We start from the raw sequence: 15,000 nt of genomic DNA, 5'->3' as shown, positions 1-15,000 counted from the left end.
GAGACACTTTGTCTTTTCCCTGAAGGAATACGTTTTATTTAAGTGCATTTTCGTTGAGATTTGGACCAGGAACCTAATCAGTAGCACTGACTTCTAAGCCGCGATCTCTCTTAATTTAACATGAGTTGTTTTTACGGTTTGGTTTTCCCTTGAAGGAAGGGACACAGGTTCAGATGGTTGAACACAAGAAAAGAATGGATGGATTATTTGAGTGGTTAAGGCGCTGTCAAATAGTAACATCGCTTTGTATGTTTGCAAATCAAGTCCTCACCTCAGTTCAGCCACACAAACATACCTTGGCCTAGAAAGCATGACGCACATACTAGAAAGCATGTGCGCGTGATTCCAAATACTATGCAGCAGACCTACGGGGCAGTATAGTGTGTAGAGTAGTATAGAGCACTCAGACTTCGCCTTATATTGAACCTCAAAGAATTACCACGGATGCCACGCTTCCAAACAGTCATCACGGGACACTGAAGTAAACATGAGAGTTCCCCTAAGGGACTGCTTAACCCCGTCCTCCTGCCTGCTGACAGCAGGGTAAAACAAACGCACAGCATGCCTTTAAGTGGCCTCATTAGCTGCTGCTGGTGCGCTTGTTTTTCTTGCATGACACCAAAAACAACCCCCCTCCATGCCATTGTTTGAAGCGTTTTCAACTGACATGTGGTGCGGTCCCGACGGTCAGGTGGGGGGTCTGGGTGTGAAGGACTACTCGGGCCGGGACCCCAACAAGGAGCTGCTGGGGGACGTCGTGTGTCAGAATGACCCCAAGCCCGGCTTCACCTTTGTCCTGGACAACTTCGCTGAGCTGCTGGACGACACCTTCCTGCAGAACCTCACCGCCAACATCTGCAAAGGTCCGGGTGCACACACGCACGCAAACGCACGCACACGCATGCACATGATTGAGCACACACACACACACACACACCCACATGCATTTGTAACTTCACACACACACAGGCGCATTCAGACACACACACACACACTTGCTCACATTTGCATACACACAGAGACTGTTTCTTTATTTTGTGTGCAAATATTATCAGACGATTAAAGAATTTAATTGAACAATGATAAATATTGCTTCCATTTTCTTCCCTGACAACTGCAGAAAAGAAGTGCCCTGACTACAAATGTCCCAGTAAGTCCCCTTTTCCCACAAAAGCTCCTTCCTATCTCGTTGTCTTGGCTCACTCTTCTTGTCCTTCTTGTCCAGATTTCTTCTTCTTCCTCATTAACAACCTTTATTCTCCTTCATCTTCTCCTCCCCCCCCCCCCCCATCAGTCAGCTTCGAGGAGGCCACCGACATCCTGCTGATGATTGACAGCTCGGCCAGCGTGGGCCAGAAGAACTTCGACACCAGCAGGGCCTTCGTGCGGCGCCTGGCCGAGCGCTTCCTGGCGTCGGAGCAGGTGGGGCGCCCCAGAGTGCGCGTGGCGGCCGCCCAGTACAGCCGCGCCACCACACTGGAGCAGGACTTCACCACCAACCTGACGCTGCTGGCCCAACGCGTGGACGAGGCCGCCTTCCAGAACGACGGCACGGACATGGTGGAGGCCATGCGCTTCTCCTTGGAGAAGTTCTCGGGCCGCGGGGACGGCAGCGGCGCGCTCTCCAAGAAGCTGGTGCTGTTCTCCGACGGCCGCTCCCAGGGCATCACGCGGGCGGTGCTGGAGAAGCGCGTGCGCGAGGTGGAGGACGCCAACGTGGAGCTGTTTGTGATCGCCGTGGGCAGCCAGGTGAACGAGGCCAACCTGCGCACCCTGGTGAGCCGTGGGCGGCCGGACGACGTCAGCTACGCCCAGCGCCACCTGCTGCGCATGGCCGACTACCCGTCGCTGCTGCGCGGCGTGTTCCACCAGACCGTGTCCCGCCGCGTGTCTCTGACCCGGGCTAGGGGAGCCAGGAAGTAGATCCCCCCCATAACCGACCGACACCCCCCCCCCCCCCCCCCCCCCCCCACCCGACCCCGCCCCTTCAGGACCCCCCAGGAAGCCCCAGGAGCCCCCACACCCCCAACACGTTTTAGAGCGTCTTTAGGACTTTTACTACCCTTTCACTCAATTACTCCTTAAACACTGTGTCCAGGTGCTTTTTTATCAATGAAATAAACGATTGAATTAAACTACGAATTCATTCAAATTGACGGAGCCGGGTGGGGGGAGGGTACAATTTTTGTGTGTTAGGACGGGGGTCTACGTAAGTCTAGATCGCAGCTCGGGTCTTGACGACATGAGGGAATCCGCTCCGCAGTTAATTTTCTTGAATGTTTGCCCTGATCATCCCGCCACCGGCGTCCAATCACGTTGCAACTAACTATCCCATTGTTCCCTGCTCCTGCCCACCTTGCCTCTACCTGGCCAATGGGAAGAGGAATGGACTGGTGTTAGAAGCAGGTCTAGTGGGATCAGATGTGGAATCAGAAGCTGGTCCAGGGGTGGGCGTTTCTTCCTTCATGTCGTCAGGGCCAGAGCTCTCTCCTCATCGTCATGGGTCCACATGCAGGGGTTCCTGATGCGGAGCCTCTTAGATCCCTCAGAACCCACAGGGGACAACAGGATGTGACATCACACATAGGCTTACTGACCATAAAAAACGAAAAAGGTGGTGAAGGGGGACGGGCCCTGTGGAATGTGTGTACGCGTGTGCATGTGTGTGTGGTTGTGTGTGCACGTTCATACCAAGTCGTGCTCGTAGCCTTGGGCTCGCCACCCTTAATGTGTGCGTGTGCCTGCACGTATGTGTGTGTGTGTGTGTGTGTGTGTCAGTGTACAGAGGTAGTGTTTAAGGGCTAGCCTCAAGGGGTACTTTTTTCATTTAAAACACTTCTCCAAGGGTCAAAGAGTCAGCAGAAAGGCAGAGAGGCTGTTTTGTGTCATATGTATGTCAAACATACGTGCACTCCCACACACACACACACATACACAAACACATACAAACTTCATCTGTGAGGTCGTTGGATAGCATGTAGAAAAAGTAGCATAGAGAATAAATATTTGGAGGCCCTCACATGCACACGTTCACAAATGAACGCACACATACACACACACATTGTCTTATACGTGCACACACTAAAACAAAACACATGCACATACGGTCTCTCGTATATACACACAGACACACACATACACAAACTGTAAATCATACACAGACCTACAGTAAAACATACACACACATCTACACAACATATTACACACCCTTACACAAACACACACACATGAACACACACACTGTTCAGGTCATTGTTACTGTGTTTTCTATGTCTGTCGTTAGCAGAGGCCCCTAGGGGCCTCTGCGCTGTTGTATTATCTACGGTGCTATTGGAATCAGACCAGAAAATACTTTACCTGGGGAGAACCCCCCTCAGTCATGCTGTAGGAGGAGCTTCAATAAAGACGGCCTTAACCCCCAAAGTGTCTCTCTGCTCATTTGTTCCTATTGGTCGTGAAACACTCCCACAGACACACAGTATACATTCACACACAAACATTCAGTCATTCAGTCATCTCATCCACACCGACTTACAAGTTGAGATTGAGAACAGTGAAAGCCAACAATTAAACTTGGATGTAGAGGCAAAACGTTTCCAGAAAGTAGTGCATACAAAAGATAGTCTTACCCTGGGCCAACAAGCACTAAAGTGCCATGAAGAAATGTCAGGTGAGGTTAACAGCCAACCACAACGCACCGGTGAGTCACACTGGGCCGAAGTTGATGTTGTTTGTTGGGGCAGCGTGCCAGCAATTTAAGAAAAGCGTATTTTGATGTCAACAACCGAAATTGTGTGTTGTTGGCAGGCGAATGTGAATAAAATTGATGCATTATGTCGATGCTTACGATAAGCCTCATCAGAAAGGTCCGTAGATGTGGTTGTAAACAATATTTCCCAACAGAGGGCCATGGAATGATACAAGACGGGCATCCATGAAACAAATCAAGCTACGTTTCGTCAATAAACATTTATTGTCTAGAGCCATGACGATTTCAAAATTGTAATGGAAAGCAGACGAGCAGAATAGTGATCCATAACCACATGTTACGCAAATGGACCTTAATTTGTCAGACGTTGACTAAATAGATTAGATTATTCCTACTTTTTCGAGATTCAACAAATCAGTTCTCAGTCTGCAACGGAGCACTCGTCATCAATTATAGTGTCTCAGCAGCTGTGTGTTGTAGCAGTACTGTTTAGCTATTTGGGATGAGGATTTAATGCAAAGTGACTTACAAAGTGTAAACCAAATGACAAGCACAGCTGGTAGGGTGTAAATAATAATCCTTCATTGCATTTATTAAGATACCCAATTTGCTTTAATGAGTGTGTGTGTGTGTGTGTGTGTGTGTGTGTGTGTGTGTGTGTGTGTTTGTGTGTGTGTATGTGTGTGTGTGTGTGTGTGTGTGTGTGTGTGTGTGTGTGTGTGTGTGTGTGTGTGTGTGTGTGTGAAACTCACACTATTGTGAAACTATTGTGAAAGAACGGTGGCTGTAGGGGAACACAAAGTCACATCGTAATGTCTTTTCCTACATGTCCAACTCTTCCATGTGCTTCGAATCAAGCTTCAGGTCCACTTTACAGCTCAACAACACCCACAGCTTAGCTGGCCGACCTTTGATTTTTTTTTTTGTGGTTATTTCTGTGCTTGAATTCTACGTTTGGAATTGGCGTGTTTGGAATTGAAAATTCTGGATTTTTTGTGACAGAGAGAGAGAGAGAGAGAGAGAGAGAGAGAGAGAGAGAGAGAGAGAGAGAGAGAGAGAGAGAGAGAGAGAGATGTAAAGAAACCCAGAACCCATTAAGCAAGAGATCAATAGGACGCCCGTGTTTAAGTCAACATGAATGTGTCTGCATCAGTGTGACGCTTTTCCTTGAAAATTTGTTATGGCTTCTCCATGGTTTGGTCTTGATCCATGTTCTTCCTCTGTTGTGCGGAGGAAGAAGAGGCGTGGGAGGCTTGAACCTGGAAGCCATCTTTCACCAGGGCCTCGGCCCCTGGGGCCAAAGCCCACAGCCCGCTTTTCGGAGGAAATTTGCCTGGAACAACGTAAGAGTCACACATGGGCCGCAGTTCTTGGGGGGTGTGTGTGTGTGTGTGTGTGCGCACATTAGCAATTGTGTGTTCAGTTTCATGTTCAATCCGTATAATGACTCCCAGCTGCCCTGTCTGAGCTGGGAGCACATCTGGAGGAGAGATAGAGGGAGAGAGAAAGGATACTTGAAATGCGAGAGAGAGCAGGGGAGAACTCAACGGGCCGCTTATCAGTCTATGTTATAGCTGAACCTCTGGCGTGGAGAGTGCAGAGCCTGGGCCGGATAACATTATATGTGTACGTTTGTGCACGTGCTTGCCTGCGTGTTGGCGTGCCTCTACACGCTAATCTTACTTCCAATGTTTTCGGCCATTAAGGCAGAAGTGGTGGCTTTTTTTCAAAAGCCTGGTTGTTTGTGGATTCTGAAACTGATCAAGCAGATCCGCCCAGCCCATCCCAGCCCCACTCACCCGACTCAAACAAAGGAAATTTCGATGGGAAGAGCGGGGAAGTTGAAGGAAAGAAATATCGAGAAAGGGAGAGAGAGGGAGAGTTTTTCTTCTTTGGACTGAACCTTATGGTCATTCCTCTTCTATGACTCACGCTCTTTAACAGAGAGGGTAGAGGGTGAGTGTGTGTGTGTTTGTGAGAGAGAGAGAGAGAGAGAGAGAGAGAGAGAGAGAGAGAACTGGAAAAGACTTTTCCCATCTCTCTCTCCGTGCACGTACGCACACGCGCATGCAGGCTCGCCCCCGCTTCACTCTCTTCTCTTTTTAAGGAAAAACTCTTCTGTTGCCAAGACAGATAGAAGAGTGAGTTATACAATCCCACCCACTGGCCAGTAGCGGACCACCGTAGTCTCCCTCGCGTTCTCTTCCGTCTCGTGGCCTTCTCTCCCCTCTTCTTGCGTAATTCGCGCACGCCCTATAGCAAACGAACTGCTGCTCTCTTTTCCAGCTCACGCATACGATGCCGATCGGAAGGAAGAACGGGTTCCTTCCTCGTCTTTTGATACACACCCCTACACTGAACTGTATCCCAATCCCGCACTAATCAACCCGAGGCGACGACACATGTTCAACATTCCCAATCCCCTGGTGTCGCAGCTGCATGAATGATCCTCGCTCCGTGTGTGTGTGTGTGTGTGTGTGTGTGTGTGTGTGTGTGTGTGTGTGTGTGTGTGTGTGTATACAATGTAGGACGTGTATATGGAAGTGAGACTAATCTAGATCAGGGACCTCCCAACGGAACGACTGACACTCAAACACATGTGAGCGCAGAACGTGCATGTGTGTGTGTACGCACGGGCACGGACACGTAAACATGGCCAACGAGTTGGTGGTGTTTACACCCAGTGTAAACTCAAGTTTAAATCTTGCAAATTACAAACAGACGCCCCGGCAAGGGGTCGCGGCGCAATGTGTAGCTGCATTTGAGCGGGCCAATATTTGTGCGCGCGGGAGCGTATGTTTTCTTTGAGCGTATTCGTGTGTCTGCCTGTCTCTGATCCAAAAAGGTGGGAGTTGGGGTCCACAGGAGCAGGCAATGATAGATGACTTTACTTGTAACATTCAGGCCTGATCGCCACATTTGTAAATTTGTGTTTTGGTTCCCCAGGAAACGGCGAACCTGGTGCGCGCCCAGTGATGCGCCATGTGTTCCACTCATGGCCACATGAACCTTTTCATATTTCCAAACCCTCAACAGACATTAAAACATGTTTGTGAGAGGGTTTGCGGGGCTTTTCCATAACCTCCAGCGCTGGATAGGCCCCTTATTAATGGGATGCGCCATAAAATTCACGCGCGTAGGCGCGTACACATGTTCGGATGGACCTACAGCGCCCCCAAGCGGACCCCGTTGGGCCCTAGTTTGCGCGCGCGGGAGGAGGGACCAGGGCATCTGGCGGAGTTGTTCTGGACCAGAGGGCGAGAGAGTGGCTCTTCTGCTGAAAGCACGAGCGCATCCAGGACTTTATTCCCAGTTTCTCGTCTTCTCCCCCCCTCTGTTATTAACCTGTCTCTTCCCAGTGAGATGAGGAAGTGATACCATTGGGATTCAGCGAGTTGTTTGGAGAGTTCGGAAGTTGTTCGAGAGTTCGGGTGAGTAGTACTTTTACGCGTAACAGTGCGGCTCGTTATATGCCATGGTCGCTTTTTCCCGAGCGTGAGCGTACTGTTCCCGAAATGAACGAAGAATACACGGTTAATATAAATAATATTGGATACGAGAGTCACGTATTAAACTGGGCCTTGTTCTATGTAAGCATATGCATGATATAGGCCAAGTGAAATCGGGGTTGTTTACGGCTAGTTATAGGCTAAGAGGTATATTAGTGAGGACGTTTACCTTTAAACCTTTGGCAAATTACAGCGGGTTGCAGAGGTGGAAGACGCATCTCCGCAGCCCTGACCTTGTTTTACTCCTTGATGTCCGCTAGAGGGAGCCGCCCTGGGATGGCACAGCAGTAGACCATGTAGGCCAATACTTTAATAAGCAGTTAGCCATCATCATCGCTGCTTTGAAAGCTGGCTACTTTAGATATGTTTCACACAGATAAACACAATATGGATTTGAAATGATTTTTTTTGATGATTTTGAAATCCAGAATCTTGTATAGGTAATTAGAAAGTACACTTTTTTGTTAGTAGGCCTACACATTGTATCATGTTAAGCAGCTAATATACAACTTGAAATTACCAGTCTGATTTGATTCTGATTTAAAATATTTCTGATTATATATTACAATTACACATGTTCCTTGAAGTTAAGGAGACAAATGAAAGTTACAGATCAGACTTTCTCTTGTATTAAATAGCAGTTTGGCTATAGCTTCTTGTGTCCTGATATTATCCCTGAACTGTTGGTCACATATAAACTAGGGGTGTCATTTTACCAACCAATTAGATTGTCCAATGAAATGTATTACTTTAATATTGGTCTTGTTATATATCTATATTATATTTTGTGGAAGCACTTCTAATGCTATGGCTGTATATGGCGAGTAAATAAAACCACCAACATGAGATGTTAAGTCCTTTTATGAATTATGGGTTCATTGTGCAGTGTACTGACGGCACGCCTAAAGGAAATTATACTGCTGCAGAGGAAGATATGCGATTTACGTATATCAGGAAGTTACCATGGTAGCAGACAAGCTTTTGATGTCACTAGTGACGCTAAGCACTGTAGCAAGTGGTCAACTGCCGCTATCAATTTGTAATCTTAATTAAAGGGCCCTATTATTCCACCAGGTTTCAGTGTAAGTGTAAGCCATTACAAAATGTGTATTTTCCTTTGCCTTAGTGACATCACAAGTGGGAGTGTGCGCCTAGATGTATGATGGCGTACATTCCGGTGGAAACTCCCACTTGTGATGTCACTAAGGCACAGGGAAGGGCAGAATTTCAAATGGTTTAAAATGGCTAATCACAATCACACCTGGTGTTACAAATGGGCCCTTTAATACATTGAGTTACTGGAGAAAAGTTATATGATTTTTACTGCCCATATTTTATTTTTCATGAAATTTTAAAGTCGATACCAACTGTTCTTGCAATTACTTGGGTTGGCTTTAGTATTTTCGTTACTTCTTGACCATATGGTCCGCTTTTGGTTTTCATTAGACACATTTATTACAGTTTGAATTGATGATGATTCATGATGTTCGAAGTTAGCTAACATTTAGACAGCATGGCATTAGCATTACTCCTGAGCAGCCATGTTTGATATCCATCAATACAGTCTGTCGCAAATATAATTCAATAAGAGGAGTTGATCTAAGATGGCCGCTCAAAGAACGTTTATTTACATTTTCATGGACATTTGAAAAATGAGATGACATGTCTCTGTTTTCTGCCGTTTTGCACAAAGCTGCTTACTTTTGATAACTTAGCTAACAAAACTACTTTCTTCACCTTGGTTTAACACTCTTTTTTTACACTTTTTTTATGGGCATTTACGGTTGAATGTTCAAATAATCCAGGGAGAAGTATTTTTTGATTTGGAAAGAATCCAAATGAAACATGCATGTGTTTGCCTGTGTGCGTGTGTGTGTGTGCGTGTTCCTGTGTGTGTGTGTGTGTGTGTGTGTGTGTGCGTGTTCCTGTGTGTGTGTGTGTGTGTGCTTGTGTGTGTGTGTGTGTGCGTGCGTGCGTGTTTTTTTTTGTGTGTGTGTGTGTGTGTGTGTGATGTTTTTCAGACGGGAGATGGCGACGATCATGGGTTTCCAGTGGGTGGCGCTTTGCTGCTTCCTGATCGGCGCTGTGACAAATGCCCAAGTTTGCAGCAGTGAGTGACCTTACTGCTGCTCGTCAACTAATCAAATTGATATCTGCTAATATATCTTCTGCTAATATAAAAAAGTATCTTGTTAAAGTGACTGTGACTTGACGTGAAGTGTTATGTCATCACAAGTTCCTAGGAATGTGTTGTGTGTGCACAAAATGTTACAATAAAACCTACACATCTGGATCGTATAACTACACACTGCACATTTTTATCTTGTCTTTCTAAAGGGAACAAGAGTAAGCAAGATAAATAGTTCAGCTCCTTATTACTCATTGTTTGAATAACGATATTTAAGCTCCTGCTGGTCATCTTGGCTCTCATGTTTATTTTGACCTATGGGCAGATGGTCGTGAACGTATTTATCATTGTGTTTTTTATTTATTGTTAACTGTATGTTTGATTGTATTTTTGAATGTCATTTTCCAGCGAAACATGAATGTCCCATAGACGTGTACTTCACCATCGACACCTCGGAGACCATCGCCCTCCAGGAGTCCCCCCCTGGAGCCCTTGTGGAGAGCATCAAGGTTCCTCCTAACTTGACACTTACACACTTTAACACCGTGATACGTTCAAGAGACTGGGAGCTTGATAGATTCCATGAATATGTGTTCGATACATTCCATAGAATGTGTGTTTGAAACGTTCCATAGAGTGTGTGTTTGAAACGTTCCATAGAGTGTGTGTTTGAAACGTTCCATAGAGTGTGTGTTTGAAACGTTCCATAGAATGTGTGTTTGATATGATCCATAGAATGTGTGTTTGAAACGTTCCATAGAATGTGTGTTTGAAACGTTCCATAGAGTGTGTGTTTGAAACGTTCCATAGAATGTGTGTTTGATATGATCCATAGAATGTGTGTTATAGACGTTCCATAGAATGTGTGTTATATACACTGCATAGAATGTGTGTTTAACTGTAACGCAGACCAGAAATACAGTACTATTCTGTATTGTTATAGTGTGTTTGTGTGTGTGTGTTTGTTACAGCTTTTCACACAGATGTTAGCAAATCGTTTGGAGGATGTTGAGTACAAGCAGTTGGTCAAGATGCGGTGGAACGTAGGTGGGCTTCACTTCTCCCAGACACAGGTGACCAGCTCCATTGGACCAAAGGATGCCTTCATACAGGTAAAGCACACACACACACACGCACGCATGAATGCACACACACACACACACTCACACACACTCACACACACATAGACACACACACACACGGACACACACAGACACATATATACCGACACGCACACACACTCACGCACGCACGCACACACACACAAACAAACACAATCAGGCATGCACACATGCACAAACACACACACACACATACACACGCACACACATACAAACACATGCAAACAAATGCATGCACACACACACACACACAAACGTATACAACATTTTTTTTTCTTAGGAAATAGCCACACGGATAATTCTGCAGAAACGAGAAATCAGCTGATGGCAAATCATATCACGGCCCGTCTCCAATTGGCCCATGTGAACCGGGTCGGGCTGCGTGTGTGACTGTGTGTGACGCGGTTCTGCTCCGTTTCTCCGCAGTGGGTGAAGAATATCAACTACCTGGGCAAAGGCACCTACATCGACTGCGCCCTCGGCAAAATGACGGATGAGCTGAGCGCGCGGGTGGGCACGCCCTCCGACCCACGCGCCCTGCGCTTCGCCGTGGTCATCACCGACGGCCACGTGACCGGCAACCCCTGCGGCGGCATCAAGGTGACGGCGGAGCGGGCGCGCGACGAAGGCATCCGCATGTTTGTGGTGGCGGCGTCCAAGAACGTGGACGAGACGGGCCTGAAGGAGATTGCCAACGCGCCGGCGTCCGTGTACCGCCGCGACTTCATGGCGGTGGACCTGAGCCAGGGCCGACCACTCATCCACGAGGACACCATCAACCGCATCGTCGAAACCATGGTGACCGCCGCCACCCGCCTAAACCGCGCAGAGACGTAGCACAGCAGAGCGTAGAATTCGAGGCCGGAGACGTAGGACATAGAATATAGAGTAAAGGACGTAAAATGTAGAATGTAGAACATAGAACACAGAACATAAACACATAGAATCACTCCTGTTATACACACTCCCTAAAAATGTGTTTTAGGCTCCAATGTGTAGATTAATGGTCGTTCAGTGCATGGGAATCCATACGACAAGGTAATATATTTATAGAATATAGAATAGAGAACTATTAAACTACAAAGAATACACAAAGCAGTCATCATAAAAATAATTCTATAATATATATAAATTATTTTTCTTTTGTAATTTTTTGTACTCATTTTTTGTTTAGTAATCAGTTATTTATTTATTAATCCTTTTTCTAATGTGCAATGCATCAAGTGCCCTAGTGCTGTGGATATTCCGTGTTAACTCACCACTTGTTTGTCGTTTGTCTGTCTGCAGGCTCACCTGGCGTACGTCGATGTGAGTGAGGGCGTGCACACAGCAGACATCAGTCCAAATAATCAAGTGAAACCTTGAGGAATCCCTAATGTTGTTGTTTCTTCCTCCCTCGTGTTCGACTAGTGTTACAAAGTGTCCTGTCTGGAGACCCCGGGCCCTTCTGGTCCGAAGGGACATAGGGGTCAGAAAGTTAGTGTAACACACACACACGTACAAACACATACACACACACACACACACACACACACACACACACACACACACACACACACACACACACACACACACACACATGCAAATATAATACACTATCACTAATCTCCTGTGTTTGACCTCTCACCTGTAGGGAGCCAAGGGGGACAACGGAGACCCAGGTCTTAAAGGGAGCTTTGGTCGTCCCGGAGACCCCGGTATCGAAGGTCCCATTGGTCAGCCTGGTATCAAAGTGAGTATGGAACCCCGCCAATCATCCCATCTCTGCCTTCTGATTGGCTGAATGGGCCGGCTGTTCTAACCTCTCCCTCTCTTTCTCTCTCTGTCCGTCCTCTCTGCAGGGAGAAATCGGCCTCTTAGGAGACAAGGTGAGTGCCAGTAGAGCTCATAATCTTATTGAATGAGGTACATTCTGTCTGTGTTTTGAACCCTGTTTTCTGATCAACAATCAATAACCCAGCTGTATTTTCTCCCTCACAGGGAGAGATTGGAACCGAAGGAAAGAAGGTGGGTTCCGGACATTACTGCTTTTCCTTCTCCTCATTGGAATTCTCCAACTGTCCGTTATCAGTCTGATCAATCCTTCTCTGCACTGATTGATTAGGTCCGACCTCACTGACCTTGTTGACCCCTGACCTTGTTTGACCTTATTTTCTAGGGTGTCTCCGGTCTCCCAGGACGCAACGGGACAGACGGACAGAAGGTGAGGACGGACGAGCACCCAAAACTACAGGATCAGTCTCTTTAAGACCATGAAGATTAAGGCCTGTGTCTTTGAGACCTTTTAAGGCTGTCTCTTTGAGACCTATCTGGCCTGTTACAGGCCTATTAAGGCCTGTGTCTTTAAAACTGAGAGATTCTGGGAATTTGCAAACCAAACCACTTTACGTCAAAAAAAGCTAATCAAATATATAAAGTGTTTATTATTACAATAATCATAGTAATGATTTATTAAAAATGACAAAAACTTCCAGCTGGAAGGGGTTTCTATTCTATTCTCATAAGTGTGATTTTATTAGAAAACATTAACATAACGGTTAGACACGTTTGAAATGGTTATCTCACGTGATCACATACCAACCATTCAAATGGATTGGTTGGTATGTGAGATTGTGTTCAGGTGTGTATTCTCTAGTCACTCTCCAGGTCCTCTATTGTGTTCTATTCTTCTACCATACAGTATTAACCTGGCTCCAGAAGGGCTTTCCCTCTAACATGTCGGCCCTTGTTTTACCCTTGCAGGGTAAGATCGGACGCATCGGGGCTCCGGGCTGCAAAGGAGATCCAGGCGATGTGGTGAGACCCGACGACCCACCCGTCCAACTTACATTGGCTATACATCCAGTTTAGGTGCCATAGAACCCATTGACTGATGCGTGTGTGTGTGGGGGGGGTGCGCGTGTGTGTTCCGTAGGGTCCTGATGGTCACCCCGGAGACGTGGGCACAGCTGGCCTCGGCGGAACCGATGGAGAGAAGGTACCAACACCAGGGTTCAAAGGTCAAACTTGTTTAAAACAACGCTGTTGAGCATATCAGAACTTAACTGTGTGGGTGTGTGTGTGTGTGTGTGTGTGTGTGTGTGTGTGTGTGTGTGTGCGTGTGCCGTTGCCAGGGAGATGCTGGTCGTTCTGGGAGATTCGGCCCACCTGGACCTGCTGGAGACGGGGGACCAAAGGTAAGCTCACAAGCCCCGCCCTCGCAGCCATGTTCCTGACCAATCGGAAAGGATGGTGCCTGTAAAGGAAGTTCCATCCAAAAAAGACGACTACTATTTGTCCATTAAAAAGCCATCTCTCTCAGGAATAAATGAGTGAATAGGAGAATAGGTCAAGGTTCAAGGGTTAAACTGTGATGTTACTTTTACAGGGAGAGAGAGGAAGTCCTGGCTCGCCTGGTATTCCCGGACAGAAAGGGACCTCAGTAAGTCGTCAATCCCCCCCCGGACACACACACACACACACAATTACACCCATAGACCCGCACTTGTACCAGTTACCTGTCCGCTCACTCACCTGCCTCTGTGTATGTGTGTGTGTCATTGCCTTCCAGGGAACAGTAGGATCCCCAGGGGCCAAGGGAGAATTGGTAAGGTCACATGATGCACCGACCGATGTATCTCAGCCTATCCCCACCCAGCATTCTTGTGTTGTCCCTCTGCGTGTTACTTATGTTCAGTGTGTGTGTCGTTGTGTTTCTAGGGCAGGAGGGGAGACTTTGGGCCCAAGGGTGGCACGGGACCGGACGGAGGGAGCGGAGACAAGGTGACGTCCCAAACACCTTGCGAACCGCATCCGCGTCCCATCCATCACATCTCTGTGGATGGTTTTGAGTCTCTTGTGTACATCCCCATTGCAGCGCGGTGCTTCTCCACTAGGGGGCGACGGAGCTTGGCATTGGGACCTGCTGACCAGACCAAAGTAACCCGTGAGTTGCTCCTGTGTTTCAGGGTGAGATGGGGCCCGAGGGCTTGAGGGGACTTCCTGGTGAGGTGGGATCCAAGGGCTCAAAGGTGAGGGGCACACTTCTGCCGCCATGAAGTTAAACACACGTGGAAACACACAAACGTCATTGTCAAATCTTGTATCCCCTTGGAAATTATATCGATATATCTTACATAGCCGATATATCCTGCAGCACTAACACACACTCACACACACACTCACACACACACACACACACACACACACACACACACTCACACACACGAGTCTGCGTCATTCACCGTTTCGGTTGCTTTTCAGGGTGACAACGGCCTACCAGGACCCAGGGGACCGGCAGGAGCGTCAGGAGAACCCGGGAGAAACGTAGGTCAAAGGTCACCTTGTGACAGCGCTCGTGTGCCTATTGTCTCTTACGTCGGAAATAAGTGACCTACGGTTGTTTAGCCATTGTGCGTTACCACGGTAACGGTTGGGTTGTTTGTCCCGACTCCTTCCAGGGTACACGTGGAGACCCCGGTGATGCCGGCCCCAGAGGCGAGCCTGGATTGCAGGGGCCCAAGGTACGCGTGTGGGTGTGGGTGTGTGTGTGGG

The 15,000-nt window shown here is 47.4% G+C and overlaps 2 protein-coding genes across 3 annotated transcripts in view; both read left to right on the top strand.

The window, feature by feature from the left end:
- The window catches only part of col6a1 (collagen, type VI, alpha 1), a 27,035-nt gene extending 23,619 nt beyond the window's left edge, over positions 1 to 3,416 (top strand). Inside the window, exons 33-35 of the mRNA XM_079750712.1 lie at positions 692 to 863; positions 1,121 to 1,150; positions 1,295 to 3,416. Coding sequence (XP_079606838.1) covers positions 692 to 863; positions 1,121 to 1,150; positions 1,295 to 1,923 — 831 coding nt within the window. The 3' untranslated portion in view covers positions 1,924 to 3,416. The remainder of the gene's footprint in view (positions 1 to 691; positions 864 to 1,120; positions 1,151 to 1,294) is intronic.
- A 3,525-nt stretch (positions 3,417 to 6,941) lies between these two features.
- The window catches only part of col6a2 (collagen, type VI, alpha 2), an 18,483-nt gene continuing 10,424 nt past the window's right edge, over positions 6,942 to 15,000 (top strand). Inside the window, exons 1-20 of one of the 2 annotated variants that reach the window (XM_079751077.1) lie at positions 6,942 to 7,140; positions 9,240 to 9,328; positions 9,755 to 9,855; positions 10,318 to 10,458; positions 10,894 to 11,265; positions 11,755 to 11,775; positions 11,878 to 11,943; positions 12,101 to 12,199; positions 12,309 to 12,335; positions 12,448 to 12,474; positions 12,626 to 12,670; positions 13,210 to 13,263; positions 13,382 to 13,444; positions 13,581 to 13,643; positions 13,835 to 13,888; positions 14,018 to 14,053; positions 14,167 to 14,229; positions 14,415 to 14,477; positions 14,710 to 14,772; positions 14,907 to 14,969. In XM_079751077.1, coding sequence (XP_079607203.1) covers positions 9,247 to 9,328; positions 9,755 to 9,855; positions 10,318 to 10,458; positions 10,894 to 11,265; positions 11,755 to 11,775; positions 11,878 to 11,943; positions 12,101 to 12,199; positions 12,309 to 12,335; positions 12,448 to 12,474; positions 12,626 to 12,670; positions 13,210 to 13,263; positions 13,382 to 13,444; positions 13,581 to 13,643; positions 13,835 to 13,888; positions 14,018 to 14,053; positions 14,167 to 14,229; positions 14,415 to 14,477; positions 14,710 to 14,772; positions 14,907 to 14,969 — 1,503 coding nt within the window. In that variant the 5' untranslated portion in view covers positions 6,942 to 7,140; positions 9,240 to 9,246. The remainder of the gene's footprint in view (positions 7,141 to 9,239; positions 9,329 to 9,754; positions 9,856 to 10,317; positions 10,459 to 10,893; positions 11,266 to 11,754; positions 11,776 to 11,877; positions 11,944 to 12,100; positions 12,200 to 12,308; positions 12,336 to 12,447; positions 12,475 to 12,625; positions 12,671 to 13,209; positions 13,264 to 13,381; positions 13,445 to 13,580; positions 13,644 to 13,834; positions 13,889 to 14,017; positions 14,054 to 14,166; positions 14,230 to 14,414; positions 14,478 to 14,709; positions 14,773 to 14,906; positions 14,970 to 15,000) is intronic. The other variant, XM_079751076.1, reaches the window with a different exon arrangement.

Source organism: Pollachius pollachius (genome assembly GCF_949987615.1).
Source record: "Pollachius pollachius genome assembly, chromosome: 14".
NCBI lineage: Eukaryota > Metazoa > Chordata > Actinopteri > Gadiformes > Gadidae > Pollachius > Pollachius pollachius.
This window is presented reverse-complemented; position numbering and strand designations above follow the sequence as displayed.